Consider the following 22,070-nt stretch of genomic DNA (forward strand, 5'->3'; position numbering starts at 1 on the left):
TCCAAAATTACGTTTCATTTCCACAAAAGTAATAGATAAGTAATGAATAGATTATATAAAAGAGGTTACATATTAAACAAATGTCATGTACGAAGTTAATAGTCGTCTACGATAAATGGCGATCGAATAAACTTAAACCATATTAAATTTGTAAGTAGCTTTTCCTTCGGATATCTGGATTGCGAATGAATCACTTATCAAATAGTAAAGTTAAGATTTCGTATGTAACTAATCACTTCGAATTTTGTTTACATATATAAGTAAATAATATAGTCTCAGGATTTAATATTGTGCTTTACTATAATAATCAAGATTTGCAATACTCATATATTGAGACATTTTCGGTGATAGTGGCGAACAATCTTCATTACGTTCTTACTGTATTCATGTTCGCATTCATGCAAATACCTAAGCTATTAATTAATCGATATGACTTAGTACCGATACTTAAAGAAAAGCAACCTACTTATATTTCATCCATTTGATCTTAATCTGACTTAATGAATAGATTTAGCAGCGGGGAGGATGAATAACAACAAAGAACTTGGATCATGGGTAAATTCTTTTACAATGATGATTCCAGAATATTTATCCAAAGTGGTAGTAAAGACGAACCCTAATTTTCGTCCTCGGCGGCGGCGCCCTTGGAAGAAGCGCCGGCCTTCTTGGGAAGAAGAAGCGAGTGAATATTCGGCATGACTCCGCCATTGGCGATCGTCACCGCGCCGAGAAGCTTCGACAGCTCTTCATCGTTCCTCACCGCCAATTGAATGTGCCTCGGCACGATCCTGGTCTTCTTGTTGTCCCGCGCCGCGTTTCCAGCCAATTCCAAAACCTAGAAAATTTTCATCAAATTAGTTTCAAAATCGGCAGACTAATGCATTGTAAAGAATTTATGAAAAAATGATCGACGCAGGCTGATCGTTAAAGAGATTGATTTGGATGTAGTTACGATGAGGTCAGTGAGCTGATGCAACGAAGAGTTTCAAGAATAAGTGAAAATATGATCGGCGTAGCAGTTGTCTTTATGCTTCAAAGTTTAGAGTGATCTGAAAACAACCGATCTGAGTAAGATTTCCTGATCTAAACAGGAAATTTATTTCAGATCTGGAATTTTGGAATGATTACTGTTAGTCATATCAGATCTGGAATCTGCCAGAATGAACACAAAAGCATTGACTACACATCTGATTAGGTCGCTTCCTGAATCACCAAAGAGTACCGATGTACAATCTAGGTCAAAATAAATCCAAAAAAAATTAAAAAGAACTGATTAACCCGACTGAGATTGATTAAAAACAGAGAAAAACTACGGAATCCAGATATGCTCACCTCGGCGGCGAGGTATTCGAGGACCGCGGCGAGGTAGACGGGAGCGCCAGCACCGACACGCTCGGCGTACTTGCCGGCTTTGAGAAATCGAGCGATTCTACCGACGGGAAACTGAAGCCCGGCCTTGCTACTCCTCGACATCGCCTTCTTCGCCGCGGCAGCGCCGATCGCCTTCCCTCTTCCTGCCATGGCGATAATCTCGAAGATCTAAAACGCAAACTAGCAGAAGATCTCGCAGGAAGAACACGATGAACAAACGCTGGATGGATTTTGAGGTGAGTTCTTCGGAGTTTATTATATAGGTGCGGAAGAAAGGGTCGGGCGGTTGTGCCTCTCTCGACCAATCAGAAGAGAGCACTCGGATCGCCATCGTGGCCGTTCAATAGCGTTTCTTTTCGACGGCTAGGATTCGGCGTCGGGAGAGTACTCGGATTCAGTGCGGAATAATAATTGTTTATACTAACTGGGTAAGTAATAAATTTTTATAAATATTTTTTCTCTCTTAGTTAATAAACTTGATTTTCGTTATCATAGTTCTATGATAGGCGGATGGTTTAACAATACTTATTTTCAGTTGCCAGAAGAAGGCTGGGAGGGATAAATCGCTCCATAATAAGACTAGCACGAATTGTTGCTTAAATATTAATTTGAGAAAGCGCCAAAAAGTGATGAATTTAAGATTTTAGTGGGGAAGTGAGGAAATTGATTATCTTCTCCTTGAAATTCAGATTCTTTTTTAGAATATTTCAGGTATAAGTTAACTATATTTATGGCATTGATATTTAAATGATACCTCTATTGTTTGTGACAGTCAAATAAAGTTAATTTTGAAATTATGATTATGTATGTAAATATATATAAATCAAGGATTTTTATTCTTATCAAATAATGTATCTTATCAAACAATGTATCTGAAGTTAATTTTGAAATTATGATTATGTGTTAAGAAACTCAGTTTTTTGCAATAATATTTCAATGATAGGCAAATGGTTTCCATGAGTTCAAATAAACTTTTATTTACAAAGTTAATGCCACATGTCAGGAATTATGATAAAAATATCAAAAACTTGTTTCATGCCCATTGATGACTCTGAGATAGGATGTCACTTTATGATAAACACAATTTTTCATTGTAGTATTTCAATTATAAAGTTACTGTTCTCAATGACAGGTTAAAGTTAAATTTAAACATGATAATATCTTATGTCAAAAATAAGTATAACGAGCATTTGTTATGTTACCAATTAGTGTCTCTTCGGTAGATTAGAACATTTTGTTAATATAGTTTCATCTATTATTCTATGGTTTGATATTGAGGAAAAAATATTAAGATTAATCTTTTTAATGTTGTATCTCAATATAGCCCAATGGTTTTCAACTTCCGAATCAGCTCTTATTTTCAAAGTTAACGTCATATGTCAGGAATTATAATACATATTAAATACTTTTTCAACAACCCATTGAAAAATCTGAGAAGAATGTAAATTTTTAATAAAAAAACTTCCCATACTAAAATTTCAACTAACTCAAAAATAGGCATAACGAGGATTTGTCAATATTAGTTACATTTGTATTCGTATTCCATTTAATTTTGTATAGTTTAATGTTAAGGAATTAATGATATGGATTTTCCGTGATGTATATCGGAAAGATTGCAGTTACATTACCCGGCAAAAAATTAGAACTCTATGGTTCTAGTAAAAAAGACAAATCAACTCAAAAGTTAGCATTCATACTTCTGTCCACTGGATACGGTCAAAAAACATGTTCGACATAACATACCTATGTTGATAAAGATGGAAGTATGTGGCATACAAGGCAATCACACGCCCATGTATCCTTCAAGTTTTTTAAAATAGAAATTATTTCATTATTATTCCTGTGGGATATTTATTTTTGAAACCTGATAAATATGTTGTTTATGATGAGATTGCAATAAGGTGATCACATGTGTTGAGACATGTAATATAAACCTTGCTAATAGGATGTACAAGAAGGACATCTAATTTTTTTTTTGTCATATGATAAAGAGTGTTGATCCCTTAACCATTTGTGTTGAAACAAGATGCATGGATAATGGGTGCTCTTTGGGAACAAGTTCAATATTTTGAAGTGTATGAATCATTCGATGGTTGTGTAGGTGTTCTTTTGAACCAAGACACCAAAGACGTCTTATGGATAGATGTCTTTAGTTCAACCAAGACTAATGAGCACCTAATCACAAAATTCCAAACCAGCTTAGCCTAGAGGCTTAATGAAAATGACACAAAAAACTATATGTATGCTATGATTTCCCTTTTTATAATTTAAAGATCACAAAATATAATTGTCACTTATTAATATATTGTCAAAACTAATGCAGATCGATGTAGGGGGGATTGAGGATCTATTGATATTTTCTTTAAACTTTCATTTTTATTTCCCCCACCATTCCCTCGATGCATACTCTCTCATTATCCATACTATTTTTTCTCTCTCCCAATCTCCAAATCTCTAAGTTCTCTCTCGCTCTACGTTTCATTACCCTCTAATTCTCTATTGTGATACCCCTCTCTCAGATTTATTGCATTTTCACCATCGTCTCATTCTCTCTCATGTTATCCCACTCTCACAGTTTTTTAATATTTCTCATTGATAAAAAAGGAAATAGAAGGTCATCATATTTCTTAATTTATATTTCCTCTGAAACCTCCAATTTCATTTCTTCATAAATATCTCAGCAAATATAATGTTTGTCTCTCATATTTCTTGAACTGAGGATCTCCATTTACTTCAAATTGTCTTCATTTTCCCCTTTTGGCTTGTTCTCACCAGTCAGCATCTCCTAGGTATCAATGTTACTAATAATAATTAACGATTAAGAATAAAATTCAATGATTTTGCATATAGTTAAATATAATGGATAAATGGAATTCAAAATTAAATAAAAATGTTAATTTATTTCATATTACATTTTTTCATTGCCAATCCAGATGTTCACTTGTTATTTGTTTCATTCGATATTAAAATAGGATATGAATGATTTCGCCTATTGAATTATACTTAAATAATTGCCTTTAAAACTTCTCATTTCAATTAGTCATTTTACGTATAAAATAGTACATGCTAAAGAAGTATTTATGGTGTTTATCCCCTGACAATTATTAAAACAATGTATTTAGTTTATTATTTGATACATTATAAATAGAGATCGTGTAAAATTTTTGAGAGAATGATAAAGGTGAAGTAAACAAATAAAGTGTATTTAATTAAAGTTAGAGAAAAAATACTTGAATAACTAGAAAATATAAGGTTGATTAAAAATCAAGATTTTAATATTTTTGTTTGTAAAAAAGGAAACAAATAGAGTATTTAAAGACGTAAGGAAATGGAGAATCTTAAGAATGTAATAGTCTAGGGTGATGGAACAAGAAGAAAATGAATAGAATAATCAAGATAGAAAGGAGATAGTATGATTGAGGGGATTTTTCAGGGATCTTTTTGCAATAGAGACAAACAGTGAAAAATATTTCATTTACAGATAGAAAATGATATATACCACAATGAAACCACGAGATGAAACAGGAAATTATTAGAACTTCAAAAATAGTAACAAATATATACTATACTTTAACAAGGCTTTAATTTCAGGGGAGAGGGTAAAGATTCCATCATTCAAAGAGGGCAAATGAGATATTGTGTCTTTACCTTATAAATGTATTTTGGAGAAAAAAATTAGAGAAGTACATCTTGATTTAAGGTGAGATATACTTCAAAGATAAAAATAATTGTAGTAAAAATTAATTAAAAAAATAGATTAAATTCTAATGGAAATAAACTAAATTATAAATTAGTTTTATTTTGTGATTAAATGGGATACACACAAATCTTATAGCAGTGATTTTCAAATAAAAGTAAGTTGGAATAACATAATAAAATGACAAATGGAAAGCCTTCAACTAGAGTAAATAAAAATAAATAGAAACAATGTCAGTTATGGAATTCATCATAATGAAAGACATCTATATATTCAAAACCAATTATCGTTCACATATATATGTGTGTGTGTATGTGGATTCCTCAAACTCTATAGAGGAAAAAAATTATATTTCAGAGCAATAATTGTGGATTGATAAAAACTATTTGTCTTAAGGGAAATCTTTTAACGATTTAAATAAAATATAGGAGTAAATTAATTAAATTATCAACAGGTAAATAATTGGAAATATATCTTCATCATTAAATTCAATAGATATAAAATATAAAAATGGTAAGTCCATTATCAATAACATGTTAAATGATGAATATCGTAAGTTTTGGATGTTTATTTGCACTAAATGGGTATATATGTGAGTTACTCCAGCTTAAAATGATTACATATTTTTAAAATTATTATTCTAATTTTTATGGATTTTGAGGTATTTTTATGGATTTTTCTAACATTATGTTCAAGAAGATAATAAATTTCTCAGTTGAAATATATTTATAAGAATTTTCTGACATTAAATTTGAGGAGACATGTATCTACTATTTTTATTCATTATTTAATAAATTTTGGAATTATTTAATGTATTTTATGACTTTTACATATTTCCAAAAAGCTTGTGCCACTCTAGGAATCCAGAGAAAAAAAATTAGAGGGCTGAGAATGATTAAACTTCAAATTGTGATATATGATGATCCAGATGGAGTTTTGGGCCAAACTTTGAGTGTAGCTTCAGCTTTCCCTTTTATTTCTACCCATATGGTTTTATCTATAAATAGACTATTTGATTTAATGTAAAAATGATACTGAAATTGGTTCAACTTTAGTAGGCCGAGTGGAAGAAATTGGTTTCAGAATCCATCAAGTTTGATTTGTGTTCATCATTGATTGAAGTTAAAAATTGAAAGATAAGTGGAGGCACTCTCTCATTGTTTCAAATTGCTTTATTGTAGAAGAATATAATGATTTATGGTGATTCTTCTTGCACTCACTTCATTGTCTTCTTCTCGACATCATACAAGCCCATCCACATCCATCCACATCTATCCACCTCATCAGTAACATCCATCAATAATTCGTAAACATTATCCATGATATATAATTATTCCATTCATCTATTTTTAACTATCATCCTACTTGTCTTACTGTGTTCTTAATTAATAAATATATTTTCCCATCCCTAAATTACTTGTAAAAATACATTAGGCAATGTGCATAGACGACCTGTGCTCATCACTAACTAGTCAAATTCTTTTATGAGGGAAGGTGTATGAAAAATTACTAATTAACCTAAATATCAACGAAAAGTTAATACCCTCTATTAGAGTTTTTAATCATGTATTCTTTAGCTTGTTTTTCAAGGGGCTCATACAAACTGGATGAATATATGCCTTTTCATCATGTTGTGTATTATGAAATAATTTTCCCCATAAATTACTTTAAAATTATTTATACCCGTCACTAATAATTTGAATTATGTACATGTATGTTATTTAAATTAATGATGGATTTACTAATAATATAATGTCACTTATTAATGTAAATTATACTTGGTTTACTCCACAGCTTCGAATCATATTAATGTTTTTTTAATATATCAGTTTCTTGTCCGGATAAGAATAGCTTCATTATACAATATGATGAAAAAAATATTATTTACCGTATCTAATTTGAAATTTATCTTTATTATTTTTTATTACTTTTAATAGCTACCTGGAAGAAATATTCTTCGTGTATTTTTATCCAATTCGTTTTGATAAATTTATAAGATGAATTTTATTTTTCATTTATGTTGAAGATATTATGGTCTATGTATCCTGACTTCAATTTACACATTTTTTCTTACAATTAGATCTATGTAAGATATATATCTCACATACATCCATTACTTGTTATTTTATTAATTTCAATGCCCACATCTCATGGTACTTCATTACTTGAGTTGTATAGTTGATTTATTACTATAAATACATTAATACCTGTAGTTCATTTATAAATTTATATCAGAGTTATTTTTTGTAAATTACTTGCATTTACTTTTAACTTTACCTTTTTATTTATCAATTTACAATCACACATAATATCGGACTGATTAAAAATATTAATTTTCTTCTCTTGAATTTTGTTTTTTAACCTCTATCCATATCTCTCTCATGTTTCTCCCTCTCCCTCTTTTGCTATTTATCGTCTCTCCTCAAAGTCTCTTCTATTTCCCCACCATCAATCTCTTTTTTTTGTTTTAAAATATTTAATTTATTTTATTTTGTAAATCATTTCCTCCTGGAAATATCTCCTGCTCTCTCATTATGATTTTTAATCATTTGTAAATAAACTTCACTCTTATATCGAATTTCATCTGTACAATTCTAGGTAATTAAATTGATGAAAACTAATTCCTTGATATCTCATGGAGCCATGTGATAATTCCATTGTATTTTTATACAATTATTATTATTTCACTTCATCTTGCTTTGAAATATGAAGAAATATTTAAAACATTTATATATTAGATGCCATGTCAACAAAACTCCTTAACGAGACACTGATTTATGGACGAAGAAACTTATCTAAATTATGTGACGATACAGGTGGAGATGACCTTCATAACTTGAAATGGGTTCATCTTAAATCGGAAATTAGAAAGATCATTAACCAGTGCAACACATGTGAGAAGAAATAAAGTCAAGTCCCCAGCTACTGGAAGGACCTGAATATATCATTTGCATATTTTTGTGCTATACTATACAAGATACTTGGAAGCTAATATTCCATGAATGGTAACACGGATGGAAATTTTTTTTATTCATGTCAGTGTTTCTCCACAACAATATTCATCTTCTTTTCGTCGATATTTCACTAAAATCATAGGGTATTTGAAAAAACCTATCATGTTATATATTGTTCATAAGAATTATACGATAATTATGTCACGTCTTTTCCTTGAATTTATCGTTGTAGGAATGGTTAAACAGTATAAAATTATGCAGGTGGACAAGACAATACATGATTGATAAGTCTCAGATTAACTTGAAAACATGCAGTGTGTACTACAAAATAATTAATATTGAAGTTAGGATGAGTTGTGGATCTACTTTAAGGTTATGATGAATCAATGTTTTGTGAAGTTAGATTTCTTTTTTCGGAATTGAGTAACTCAATTGAGACTTTAAGGAAAGTAGTAGATTTGATCATTCTTAAAATCACTTTGAACAAGATTTCGGTATTAAATTGTGATATTTAAATATTAAATTGTTATCATATGACCCATTGAAAAAAAATCTATGACAATTTTCTTCCAAGGTGTAAGCCCTCTATCAAAATGAATCAAGAACTCCAAACGACCCATATTATGTTGAATTTAAATGACGATTTCCAATATGATATTGTATTTGATGAATAACAATATTATATCAGAAACGCGTGTTCAACTAAATTATTCATAGACTACTTATATAAAAATTGATACTAAAAGTTGGATGAGCATCCCATTAAGTAAATGGGATGATGATACTTCTGTCTATGAGTAAAAAAATTATAAATAGAATGAGACACTGGGGATCATGGCTTACTAACATGTTTGGCATGATGGGCCTTCCACTAATTCAAAAATGTACTCACGATTTATACAATAAGATTAACATTCTCAAAAAATAAAAAGAGTATCTCATGAGTTCCAAGATTCCTTCCTAGGAATTCCAAATGTTATCTAAATAGCTAAATTTTTTAACTAAATGTTTATTTTTCTCAAATTTGTAGAGACATTCTTTGCACTGGGGATGATGAAATTAATTATAGATTTGTCTCCAAGAAAACTTTCGAAAGGAATACGAAAACTACATAATAGACGAATGAGTTTTATATAAAACTTTGGCAAGTATTTGTACTTATTTTTCATGATTTAAGTGGGATCAGTAAAACATAGAATTCAGTTATCGTGAATGTTGAAAAATATATAAATATAGTGCATAATTTTTTTCTGAAAATATAATGCAGAAATTACAATAAATATTCACAGAGACATGAATTAATTTTGCGCAGCTGGACAGTGTGCATAAAATAATTAATAACAAGATGTCTATGATCTAAATCAGAGAATCTAATTTAACAAATCCGAAAAAAAATGAGTGACATATGATTTGTAATCTAAAAGGCAGAATAATATTTTCCATAGCTGACTCATCAAATAATTTAGAAACTTCCCCGAATGCAATCGTAAGATCATAATAATAATTATTTCGGAATTCTAAATATATACCCCGTCCTATTTTGTAGCTGCTGCACAGCTCCTTTATTTATGTGGGGGCTATTAATGTGTTAATCTTATTGTCTGTAATGTTTATGAAAGGGTCATAATATTCCAATGATTTACGTGCAGAAACATATCCAAATGAGCATCTTCCTAATAGCGCTAAATATTGAATATCGAACTTAAAATCAGAAATATCGAATTTAAAATCAGAATGGAGAAACAGGCAACAGCGATAAATTTTTCGAATTTAAAATCACAAATTCTCATTCACAATACATGCGCACGGACAGTCGAAGTATATCGCAATAAAATAAAAGCCAGCTAAATATTTTCTAAAATCATAAAAAAAGATTGAAAATGAACTTCGTCCAAACTAGCATCATCTAAAAATTGCCTAACTGAAGCTTACTACGAGACCCAGTAGATCACATATTTGTAGCAAGCCACTGAATCAGAAAACCATGGATGAATGAACAAGCAAAAAGGAAGAACTCCAGTCTCTCAAGAAACATAACTCAGCCATGGAGATCAAAAACTTACCATTCAAAGAATTTTCTGATTCCACAAAGATGAAAGAATGCACAGTCAGTAAGAACAAAGCACAGTTCTCTGGTCAAATATCTATCAATCATTAACTCCAAAAGATCAGAGAAATTTAAAGTCTGACCTGGGGATGGCATTATTCTGCAACTGCTCACCAATAGTCCCCACAGGAACATAAACCCTGCCTAAAATGATGGAATCTGCTAGCATCCCGAATTACAATATGTCTTCCTGTAATCTTTGACATCATCTTGACAAAATTGTGACAATCGCGGCAAACCCGGTGGCCCTGAACAATCTGAAGCGGAGTCCCATCCGGCGTGCTCATGAGACCATAAACCACAGCCAATTTCTCACTATGATATTTCCGGAGACGATCCTCGTGCTCTCCGACATCGGGAAGCAATGATTCTTCCTCAGGGGAGTAACCCAGCTCCCCAATCTGAACTATCATCTTCTCCAGTCTCTCGTAAATGCCATCACTTTCGGGGTGAGACTTATCCCCGAAGACGAACTGGTGAGGCTGTTTCTTTATTTCTATCCAACTGGAGGCAGGATTCAACCTCAGCCCCTTCTTCTTCAGGGTTCCCAAGACGTCGGCCGCCTCGTCTCGGCGCCCAGAGCTGTAATATATGTTCAACAAAACAATATAATTGCTCAGTTTCTCCGGCTCCATGCCGTAGAGCTTCTCTGCCGCCAATTTTCCAAGCTCCACATTGCGGTGGATTCGACAAGCAGTGAGAAGGGCTGCCCACATGTTAGCAGTGGGTGGAAAGGGAGCTTCTCTGATGAGAGAGAAGGCATCCTCCAACTGCCCATCCCTCCCAAGCAGCTCAATCATGCAAGCATAATGCATAGCCCTCGGCTTTATCCTGTGCTTTAGAGTCATCAATTTGAAGATCTCCCACCCTTTCTTTGACATCCTGCTGTAGGCGCAAGCACCGAGCACGGCGAGATACGTGACATGGTTGGGAGCCATGCCTGAGCTCAGCATCCTCTCAAACACCGCCACCGCTTCCTTGCCCCCCCCGTGGTTCGCGTACCCTCCGATAAGCGCATTCCAGGATATGAGATTCCTCTGAGGCATTCTGTCGAACAGAGCTCTGGCATCCTCCATCCTGCCCCATTTGCAGTAGAGATCGACCAGCGCAGTGTTCGCCACGACGTCGAAGCTGAAGCCATTGCGGACGAGGCCGGCATGCGCCTGCTTGGCGTGCTCGAGGGACGCGAGCCGGGCGCAAATTCTGATGATAATTGAGAAGGTGAAGTGGTCCATCTTCACCCCGGTGCTACGCATCTCGTAATACAGATCTAGAGCCTCCTCGCTGTGCCCAAGGAGAGCGTAGCCGGCGATGATAGTGTTCCAGCCGACGACGGTTTTCTCAGGCATATCGTCGAACACCCACCGTGCCTCCTTCAGGCTGCCGCACTTGCTGTACATGTCGATGAGTGCGCAGGAGACGAACGGGTCGTCTGAGAGACCCATCTTGACAGCGCAGGAGTGGAGCTGGCGGCCGGAGGAATCCCGCCCGAGACCGGCAATGGCTCGGATGGCAGCGGCAATTGCCCTCGACCCGGCCTCCGAAAACTCCTCCCAGAGTATAAAGAACAGCCTCAAGGCCTCGCCGTGGTCGCCGACATCGACAAGACCAGAGATCATGGTGTTGAAGGTGACTTGATTCTTGTCAGGCATTTCATCGAACAGGCGGCGGGCATCGAGCATCATCCCGCATTTGATATGCATCAGGAGAATTCTGTTGCTCATGTACTGGTCTAATTGGAAATCAGTCTCCTGCATGTGTTGGAAGAGGATCTTGGCGTCTCGGATCGATCGTGTGCCGACGATAGCGCTGATGAGGGCGTCGTAGGTGCTCTGTATGATATTCCCGTCTTTGGATCTGACAATTTCAAACAGCTCGAGAGCTTCGTGGTATCTCTTGAAGAAGATGAGCTTCTCGATCTGCTCACAGAGCCCAGAAGTCTCCTTCCCTGATTGAATCAAACATTGTTGCTCTATATCAACATAATTCTTTCAGTTAGACGAAGAAACTTCAAAAAAAACTTGAGCATAATCCCAAATTTTAATGTTAATAACGTGATGCGTCCTCTACACACTTGCAAGAGTCTCTACTTTGAGTATAGAAATCTGGATATACATCCTATTCAAGTTCTCTAATTGTATAAAGCAAACAATTAGACGGCATGCTAATTAATTTTTTCCAAAAAATAATTGAAATGAAACCACTGATCATACTCGGATTCAGTTCCGTGGGATTCAGCCTCTGATCGAGCTTGGGAAGAGTAATTCGACGCGGCTTGGGATAAAGCTCGCTTTCCAGTGATGTGCATTTGATAGAAAAATCGAAAATTTCTCTTCTTGGAAAAAATGGGACATTAAAACCAACAGAAAATCTCTTATTTTCATCTCTGAAACTCGCCGAGATCGCCGGCGATGGCCTGTTCTTGAGAAGATCCTGTCGTGAAGCCGGCGATGGAGAAGAGAAGTAGGCCATCCCGCCGATCGATTCCTTCTACCGAGGAAACGCCGATGGAATCATTAATCGCTCTTCCGGAGAAAACCCTTTAAACCCAGAAACAAATGAAGAGGAAACTTCAAAATTTCTCCAGATTGTAGCCGTCCGCCACCAGAAAAATCAAGATTTTTTGACAAGATTGGAGAGGAAATCCGCGCTTGGAAAGCAGAGATGAAGATGAACCCGCTTCGAACTCCACTGCTACACCATCGCCTCGAGAAATCCGTCGCTGGATATTCGTATTTATAGACAAGAGATAAAAATTCCTTACGATTGAGCTTAAGATTGCAAACTTATTACTCTGTTTGTCGTGTATTTTTTTAATATAATGTGTACGGGTATGTCATTGTATATTATCTTATATTGTATAGATAGAACTGTAGACATAATATTCTATTATCTTATCTTGTAAAGAAACCATATATTTTTTTGTGACGAAAAAACTAACAGTAGTTAATACTTAGTTTTTACTAATGATTAGTTCGGTTCCTTCTATTTTACTTTAGAAATTTGCTATGATTCTAAACTTGTACTTTGAACTGTTAACTTACTTTAAAGTTGTACTTTGGAAAAAAATTAAAATTATAAAAAAAATTCTTTTATGCTGTTATTTTCCTGCTCATTTGTAACACATATTAAACTATTTGAGATGTTCCACAAAAATATTATTTTTAAGGAATGAAGAAAACACTTTAAAAATATTAATTATATCTAGTAAGCTGTGATCTGTTTCATCCCCGACTCTTTAGTGAAAAATAACAACATAAAATATATGACTGATTTACATCTAGATCCGACTTTGGGATTCTCCGTCTCAAAGTTAAAAAAAGTCATAAATGCAGTTTGTCAAACTTTCCATCGAACAAAAATAAAAAATCAAAAGAATAGTTTTTTTGAGCGAAAAAAACTTCTTTAAGAAATCTCATCACCTTTTCCCTATACTCAATTATTAATAACATGACTCAAATATTTAATTACATTCTAGTAAAAATAAAAAATTAGGGCATAAGTTTAAGTTTTTCATAAAAAAATTAAATGGAATAAAATGATAGTAAGTTTCATTTGTTTCTCACTATTCCTTATTTGAAAAAAGGCAAATAATGGTATAACTTTTGAACTATTTCATCTTTATTTGTCTTATGATTCTTGGACCCTTTGTATGGGTGATTTTTGGGACTATTAGGGAAGTTGTGGGGATCTTATTTCACCCTTGACTTGCTCTTTGGGAGAGTCCTTTCAAGCCTTTCATGTGCCTGCCCTCTAGACGTATTCAGGGGATCAACGGACTGATGTATCTCCTGTTCTTCTTCTCCAATATTTTTGCAAGATCTCATTAATCTTCTTATCATGACCCATTAGACCCATATATCAATCTATCTAATAACTATAAAGGCTCAGTTACATTTAGATACTTAGAGCACTGATGTAACTTCTCCTCATTAGTCTAGGTTTTTTATCTTCAAGCTGTATATTTGTTCATATAGGAGTTCAAATGAAACACCTAATATGTATGTAACACAACTTTTTAGAGATAAATTAACAATAACATTTATCATAATAAAAAGATAAGAAAGTTCATGGTGTATCTGCCACATGTCAATTTTAATGTGTATATATATATAAAGTATTATTTAAGATAAGGAAACCAAGCATATCTGAGAGTTACCTATATGTTGACCATCATAAAACTATTAGGGCTTAAAAGTGTGACTTGTACACAACCCCAGGGTCCATTAAGATGCAGAAGCATGCCAGCATCTAAGCAGTAGCAGTCTTTATTGCACATCTAATCCAAAATATATTCATCAGTCCACAAAGGTGAATCACCAAAGCCTTGCCTTTGAAAAGGGTTATCATTGACTTTTATTGGGAAAGAGAAGGCTATGTGATTGGCCATGCTTGAATAGCAGTCAGATACATATTTTAGAGATTTCTTAGCAAATAATTTTGGGGGGCTAGTACAAGAGTGTTTGCATAGATACCCACTTTTTTTACCTTACTTTGATAACGATGACTTTGCTTATGGCCATCATTTTATTTGGCTTTGTACTTGCATTGTTGTTGTCTCCACGTATTGTCGCTTATGACAAAAATGTATTTTTTCTTTTCTTTCTGATTTTATTTTTATTATTATTTTCAGTCGTGGCCCTTAGGGTAGGGAAGTTCGTGTTTCGTCAACGAATGAACACTGTTCATTGATGAACGAACAGCCAAAAAATCCTGTTCGTGTTCCTGTTCGCTTCGTTCATGTTCGTTCGCGAACGAACACAAACGCTACTGGCTTTTTAAAAATGGTAAAAAAATGTATGATGAGAGAGATAGATAGACAGAAATGAGAGCGGGAGCAAGGGGGAGGGGAGCAAGGGAGAGGGGGGGGGGGGGAGAGAGAGAGAGAGAGAGAGAGAGAGAGAGAGAGAGAGAGAGAGAGAGAGAGAGAGAGAAAGAGAGAGAGAGGGAGAGAGAGAGAGAGAGAGAGAGAGACTGGAGGCAGGAGATAGAAAGAGATAGAGAGAGAGGTGGAGGTCAGAGGGGGGGCAGGGGGGAGAGAGAGGGGCAGGAAGAGAGAGGGGGCACGGCCGCACGGTAGAGCGAGGGGGCACAGGAGGCGGGAGAGGAGGGCGGGGAGAGAGAGAGGGAGATCCCCGTTCTCCTTCTCTCTTTATCTCTCTTTTAGAGTAAAAAACAACAATTTATATTACATTTTCTCGGGAATACCACCTGTTTGCGAACGGTTCGTCTGTTCGTGAACCGTTTGCCAACACGTTCATGTCTGATTTTTAGTGTTCGTCTTCATGTTCGTGTTCGTTCATTCACATGTTCACGAACGAACGAAAATTTTCTTCCCAACCCTAGTGGCCCCTTGTTCGCTGTCAATGGTGAGGGTCGGCAGCTCCTGGGCTAAAGCATACGTAATGGCTGATCTTGGGCCCAAAGTGCCCTAGGCAAGTCCAAATTCCCAGCTGCATAAGAGTATAATAATATGTGAGGCAAATAAGAATTACGTGTAAGAAATATATAAATATACCCTGACCCTCATCTTCAGATAGACAGTTATGTTCCCTTAAGATGATACCAAAAAGATCTGTCATATATATATATATATTATAAAGTAAATAAAATAAGGGTGGGGACAGCAGAGGCATGTAATACATCATACAATGTTCCAAATATGTATAAAGCCAAACATGCATTTAAGCTTAAGATAAACCATACGTCATTTTGGGAAGGATGATATTATATCTAGTTTCTTGAAAACTGGAAGGAGATGAAAACTTTTGAAGAATATGAAGCAATAAAACTGGAGAAATTCCATTTTAAACCATAACAAACCCAATTTGTCCATGTGAAAGCAGCCTTGAACATGATGTAGCAAGTCAGCCATCCTACAAAAAAGATTTTTTCCGAGGTGGCTGAATGCATGATTAGTTAGTCCATCTGCTACTTGATTATCTTCTCAATAGAGATGTTGCATCTATCTTATAAGTGGAAGATATACCTTTATCTTGTCCCACCAAGGTTGTAGCTTCCATAATTTACAGGTATGTTTATTAATCATATCACATACTGCTCTTGAATCTGACTCACATTTAGACAATTACCACCTTGTTGATTCAACTTCCATATTGGTCTATCTATCTATCTATCTATCTATTTATCAATTTTTTTCAATAAAACCTTATTTTGTATTGATAATATCAGTGTAATACAACTTTGAAATCAGATGTGGCTGAGATCAACAAGCATAGCTCAAAGGGATATTGCAATTGCAGTCTGGTAGGCTCTTACGTTTTACCTGAGCATGTAACGACAAAAAATGCAAGAACAGGAAAGAGAGCCAATCTCTCTTTTGTATAAATATTTAGAAACATTCTGAGAAATAAAATAGGAGAGTACGCCGACAGGGTACTCCTCTGCTTTCCGCCATTTGTCGAATGTGATAGTTTCTATTCTTTAATACTAGAAACAAAACAACTTCCCCATTTAATTAAAGAGCTCTTCGGGCTATTTGAAATCCCCGTATTAACTGCAGCAGATAATTAAACTGAATTTAATTAACGTTATGCTTAAGTTCATATAATTAGTTATACTCTCTTATTCGCCATTTTAAATGTATGTAACTAACAAAATTATTTGAAGACTACAGTGAATATTCTTGAATTTTAAAAATAATTTATCCTGTATCGATTCATGTATACATTCCATTTTGGGAGTTGATACAGTTGATCTTTCTACTTTCATCTTAGCAGACACTTTACATATTTGTTTTGAAATAATGTACTCATTTTGTCTTGTAAAACTCTTCCTATCTTCAGATCATCTCTCGTAAACCAGAAAAACTACGCAATCTTTTTTCAAATTACTATAGTTCCTTTGTTCTGCCACATCAGAAATAACTTAAATATTGGACATGATTATTCGTTTATTCAAATTTGTTCTTTCCCTTGGTTTTAAACGCGGTTCTGGCGAAAGAAAAGTCAGGGAAGCAACCTGCTATTCTCATAACTCTAAACCCCTCTATTTAGACCCCGCCAGCAGTCCATTCTCTTTCTCTCTCTAGAGCTCAAAATAGAAGCCGGTATTTTCTTCAGAAATAACGCTTTCCTGTTTCCTCTCTGTATGACTAGATCTCTCTCTTCTCTCTTCTCTTATATATCCTCCTGCCTTCCTCTTCAGGTTCCACGCGAAGTTCTCTTCGGTTGGCTCTCCTGTCTTGTCTTCTATCATGTAAGCACTCCCTACTTACCCCTCTTTCTACTTGTTTTTCTATTTTCTAGAGTTTGGTGGAGAGAGACATGGATTGACTGGAAGTCTAGTGGTCTATATCTTTCTTCCTGAAGAGAGAGAGATAAATATGGATACGGAGATAGAGATAGAGATAGAATAGACATAGAGTAGAGATAGAGATTGAGATAGAGTGGATATAGAGTAGAGACAGAGATAGAGAGAGATAAGCAGAAAGTGGTGTGTTGGTTGTTTGAGTTTGAAAGAAAGATGGGAGATGTTAATAGGAAGAGATTTAGGTTGGCCTTTTATACTCCGAACCAGATAGAGAAAGATCACGGAGACTTATCAATCACTGACTTTAGAGGAAATAGAGTTTAGAGAGAAAGAGATGGATGTACTTTCATGGTGCTAGATATACACACACACATTTATATCTAGGTAGGAGATAGAGAGATGGATGTCTTATCATGGTGTTAGATATATATATATATCTATATATATCTATATATATAGGGAGAGAGAGAGAGAGAGAGAGAGAGAGAGAGAGAGAGAGAGAGAGAGAGAGAGAGAGAGAGAGAGAGAGAGAGAGAATTATTTGGTTTTGGGAGAAGGATAAACAGTGGTAAATAAAGAGATGACTTTATCGTCATGAGGGTAGAGAAGGAAAAAAAGGTGAAAAAAAGAATGAATTTTTATGAGGATAGACTGAGAGATGTATGAATTCTTACGGGGCTAGTAAAACAGATAAGTACCAATTATGGAAATAGAGAGAGAGAAGCATATGTTTTTATGTGGCTAGAAAGGCAAAAAGAAGGATAAGACAAGAGAAGTCGAAGATATAATTTTTTTTTGTCATCAGATCTGAGATACTGGTTGGAATAGAGCAGGGAAAGTGCGAAAGTAGGCAAAGAGAGAGAATAAAGTTTTCTTGGGGGTTGAGAGAGAGAGAGATGCATGTATTCTACCAGGTTCAGAGAGAGTTGCATTTGTTCCACTGGGCTGAGCGAGAGATGCATGTATTCTACCTGGTTGGGAGAGAGAATTGCATTTATTCAACTGGATTGATGGAGAGAGAATGATTCTACGGGGCTGAGAGAGATGTATGCATTCTACTGGGTTGAGAGAGAGAGAGGGGGATGGAGGGAGAGAGGGAGAGGGAGAGATTGAGAGAGAGAGAGAGAGAAAGAGAGAGGGAGAAACAGAGATAGAGAAGGAAAGAGAGAGAGTGGGAGAGGGAGAGGAGAGAGAGGGAGAAAGAGAGAGAGAGAGGGAGAAAGAGAGTGAGAGAGAGAGAGAAAGAGAGTGAGAGAGAAAGAGAGTGAGAGAGAAAGAGAGTGAGTGAGAGAGAAAGAGAGTGAGTGAGAGAGAAAGAGAGTGAGTGAGAGAGAAAGAGAGTGAGTGAGAGAGAAAGAGAGTGAGAGAGAAAGAGAGTGAGAGAGAAAGAGAGTGAGAGAGAAAGAGAGTGAGTGAGAGAGAAAGAGAGAGAGAGAGAGAGAAAGAGAGTGAGTGAGAGAGAGAGAAAGAGAGTGAGCGAGTGAGAAAGAAAGAGAGGGAGCGAGAGAGAAAGAAAGAGAGTGAGTGAGAGAGAAAGAGAGTGAGCGAGTGAGAAAGAAAGAGAGTGACTGAGAGAGAAAGAGAGTGACTGAGTGAGAAAGAAAGAGAGTGAGTGAGAGAGAAAGAGAGTGAGTGAGTGAGAAAGATAGAGAGTGAGAGTGAGAGAGAGAGAAAGAGAGTGAGAGAGAGAGAAAGAGAGAGAGAGAGAGAGGGAGAGAGAGAGAGAGAGAGAGAGAGAGAGAGAGAGAGAGAGAGAGAGAGAGAGAGAGAGAGAGAGAGAGAGAGAGAGAGAGAGAGAGAGAGAGAGAACGAGAGAGCGAGACACAGAGAGAGAAACCGGAGTACGAAAGAATCCCCATCTCTGATATCTATTCATATCTCACCAGGGACAACTCGCGCGCGCTTCTAACCGAGGAAACTCCCTCCCCAACTCCAAAAACAGAACCCCCGGGCAAACCAAGACTCCGCGGCGTAATCCTCCAGCCCAACGGCAACTGGGGCGCCCAAATCTACCTCAACCAGCAGCGCATCTGGCTCGGCACCTTCAAATCCGAGCGCTCCGCCGCCCTCGCCTACGCCCGCGCTGCCAACAAGCTCCGCGGCGCAAACACCGGCCACTCCCCTCTTCTCTGCCCGCTCGAGCCTCTCTTCCAAACGCGCCACACCGCCGACAACGTCCTCGCCATGATCAGAGACGGCTCCTACGAACCCAAGCTCGCAGACTTTCTCCGCTCCGCCAGCGGCAATATCAGCGAACTCTTCCGAAAAGAACTCACTCCCAGCGACGTGGGCAAGCTCAATCGCCTCGTTATTCCCAAGAAACACGCCGCTAAGTTCTTCCCCAGCGACTCCGCCAACGAAGGCGTGATGATGGAGTTGAGAGACTTTCAAGGGCGCCGCTGGGAGTTTCGCTACTGCTACTGGAAGAGCAGCCAGAGCTTCGTCTTCACCAAGGGCTGGAACAAGTTCGTGAAGATTAACCGGCTTAAAACCAAGGACGTGGTCTCCTTCTATGGCGGCCAGGAGAGAGATGGGTGCTCTTCTTTGTTGTTTATCGACGTTTGTCGTTGCGGTGGGGAGGAGGAGAAGGGGGAGAGGGAGGTGGTGATGGCGGAGGCCGCGCCGAAGAAGAAGTTTAGGCTGTTTGGGGTGGAGATTGGCGAGAGGTGATGTGGAGTTTGGAGATGAGATTTTGAGTCTTTTTTTGATGGGATGTATTCTTTTTTGCAAGTGTAGGTTTGTACAGAGCGAGTGTAATTCACGTTGGTTTTGAGATTTGTTCCACAAATGAAGGTTTTTCTTGAGGATTTATGGTAGCTAAGGATTCTTGATTTTTGATGGGATTTTCTTTTTGGAAATGTAGGTTTATGGTAGATCTGGATTCTTGCTTTTTGATGGGATTTTTTTGGAAATGTAGGTTTGTAACAATCGAGTGTAATCGTCATTGCTTTTGAGATTTGTTCCACAAAAGAAGGTTTATTATGAGAATTTTTGGTAGATCTGGATTCTTGCTTTTTGATGAAATACTTTTTTAGGAAATGTAGGTTTGTAAAAATCGAGTGCAATCGTCGTTGCTTTTGAGATTTGTTCCCCAAAATAAGGTTTTTTATGAGAATTTTTGGTCGATCTGGATTCTTGCTTTTTGATGAAATATTTTTGTAGGAAATGTAGGTTTGTAAAAATCGAGTGTAATCTTCGATGCTTTTGAGATTTGTTCCACAGAAGAAGGTTTTTCATGAGAATTTTTGGTCGATGAGGATCCTTGCTTTTTGATGGGATTTGTATGGAAATGTAGGTTTGTAAAAATTGAGTGTAATCTTCGTTGCTTCTGAGATTTGTTCCCCAAAAGAAGGTTTTTGCTGAGAACTTTTGGTGGATAACGATTCTTGCTTTTTATTTGATTTTTTTAGGGAATGTAGTTTTCTAAATATCGAGTGTAATGTTTGTTGCTTTTGACTTCTGTTCCCCAAAATAAGATTTTTCAGGATATCTTTTGGTAGTTTAGGAGTGTAATGATTCTTGATTTATGATCAAGACACTTTCGTGACAGAGTTTTGTTACGCCATCTGGTGGTAATGATTTAGTAGTCCTTCAAAAAATACATTAATGGCTAAATTTACTCAACAGCCTATCTAACCTGGCCTAAAAAAATCGTCAAAATGTTCCAAAAGTTAAATTCTTTACCATACCATCTCTTTCAAAAAATCATTTTCCTTGAATAAAATTTACGTTTGAGAATATGAGAATCGATCTGGTATATTAAAATCTGAACAATTTCAATTAATAACAAAATTTAACCATTGATATAATATTTTAAACATTTTTAATAGCTCTGATCTGATAAAAATTTTGGGTACTTAATTCTAAATAAATTTAGGTATTTAAAAATTTATAAATTTTCTATGAATGCTTTATCATGCTATTCTTTCCATGTTATTATTTATAAAATCTATTATAATTTTAATTTTATTTATGGTATTTTTTATTTAAGTAGTAATAATGGCAATTATCAAAACTTTTATTACTTCAAATTGCTTTTCAGTGTTATTTGTAGGTCGTAGATCACTATGCTGTAGCACAGTCTAGTGGCATTTAACCTTTCTATACATACCGGCAAGCTAAGACTCACATTCTAAACCACCTAATTTTTAAATAGATGATACTGCTGTTTTGGATATTATTTTAGATAGCATTCTTGATTTTCAGTATTTCATTGGAAAGATGCGGTCGACAAAGATATCTGAAGTCGTCGAGTAAGATCCTTCTGTATAAATATTTTCTGATGCAAGTAAAGAGCGCCAAGCTCATACATGTGAGCACTAATTTATTCCATAATTAATACATATAATGATAAACCCAAAATCATGATATATAATTTTATTCACAAGATTCCAAGCTTATCATTCAATTAGAGTAGCTCTTTTTTCATTCATGATGGCACAAGTAATCAATTCTAAGGAGCACATTGTTTCAACCTATAAATTTATTTGGATAGATATCCTGACTTTTGCATGTCTAAAAATAAAACTATACTTTTGAATTTACAAACACATGTTTTCATTCATAATTTTACTCAGTTGAAGGTATTCGAACCCAAGTCAACATCAATGAACACTAACTTCCAGCTTGGTCAGAAATTCATTGCCTCAACAACGAGCCATATCAAGTA

The 22,070-nt window shown here is 35.7% G+C and overlaps 2 protein-coding genes across 2 annotated transcripts; both read right to left on the reverse strand.

Annotated features, from left to right (window-relative positions):
• Positions 1-528: 528 nt before the first annotated feature.
• On the reverse strand, positions 529-1,609 carry LOC144707707 (putative histone H2A.3). Its single transcript, XM_078580928.1, has 2 exons — positions 1,333-1,609; positions 529-835 (listed from the first exon to the last, which is right to left on the reverse strand). The coding sequence occupies exons 1-2, from the start codon at positions 1,519-1,521 to the stop codon at positions 617-619; spliced, it is 408 nt and encodes a 135-aa protein (XP_078437054.1). The 5' UTR covers positions 1,522-1,609; the 3' UTR covers positions 529-616.
• An 8,437-nt stretch (positions 1,610-10,046) lies between these two features.
• On the reverse strand, positions 10,047-12,884 carry EMB3141 (Pentatricopeptide repeat (PPR-like) superfamily protein). The gene is made up of 2 exons (XM_078581017.1): positions 12,343-12,884; positions 10,047-12,077 (listed from the first exon to the last, which is right to left on the reverse strand). The coding sequence occupies exons 1-2, from the start codon at positions 12,599-12,601 to the stop codon at positions 10,240-10,242; spliced, it is 2,097 nt and encodes a 698-aa protein (XP_078437143.1). The 5' UTR covers positions 12,602-12,884; the 3' UTR covers positions 10,047-10,239.
• Positions 12,885-22,070: the final 9,186 nt, after the last annotated feature.

This window comes from Wolffia australiana, chromosome 9 (genome assembly GCF_029677425.1).
Source record: "Wolffia australiana isolate 7733 chromosome 9, ASM2967742v1".
Lineage (NCBI taxonomy): Eukaryota > Viridiplantae > Streptophyta > Magnoliopsida > Alismatales > Araceae > Wolffia > Wolffia australiana.

What these genes read in the sequence shown, in the direction of transcription:
- LOC144707707 (XM_078580928.1), bottom strand. Translation starts at nt 1,521, where the DNA reads ATGGCAGGAAGAGGGAAGGCGATCGGCGCTGCCGCGGCGAAGAAGGCG. An exon ending in TCGAATACCTCGCCGCCGAG is followed by an intron (nt 836 to 1,332) that starts GTGAGCATATCT and finishes AAAATTTTCTAG; the next exon opens with GTTTTGGAATTGGCTGGAAA.
- EMB3141 (XM_078581017.1), bottom strand. Translation starts at nt 12,601, where the DNA reads ATGGCCTACTTCTCTTCTCCATCGCCGGCTTCACGACAGGATCTTCTC. An exon ending in TCCCACGGAACTGAATCCGA is followed by an intron (nt 12,078 to 12,342) that starts GTATGATCAGTG and finishes TGATTCAATCAG; the next exon opens with GGAAGGAGACTTCTGGGCTC.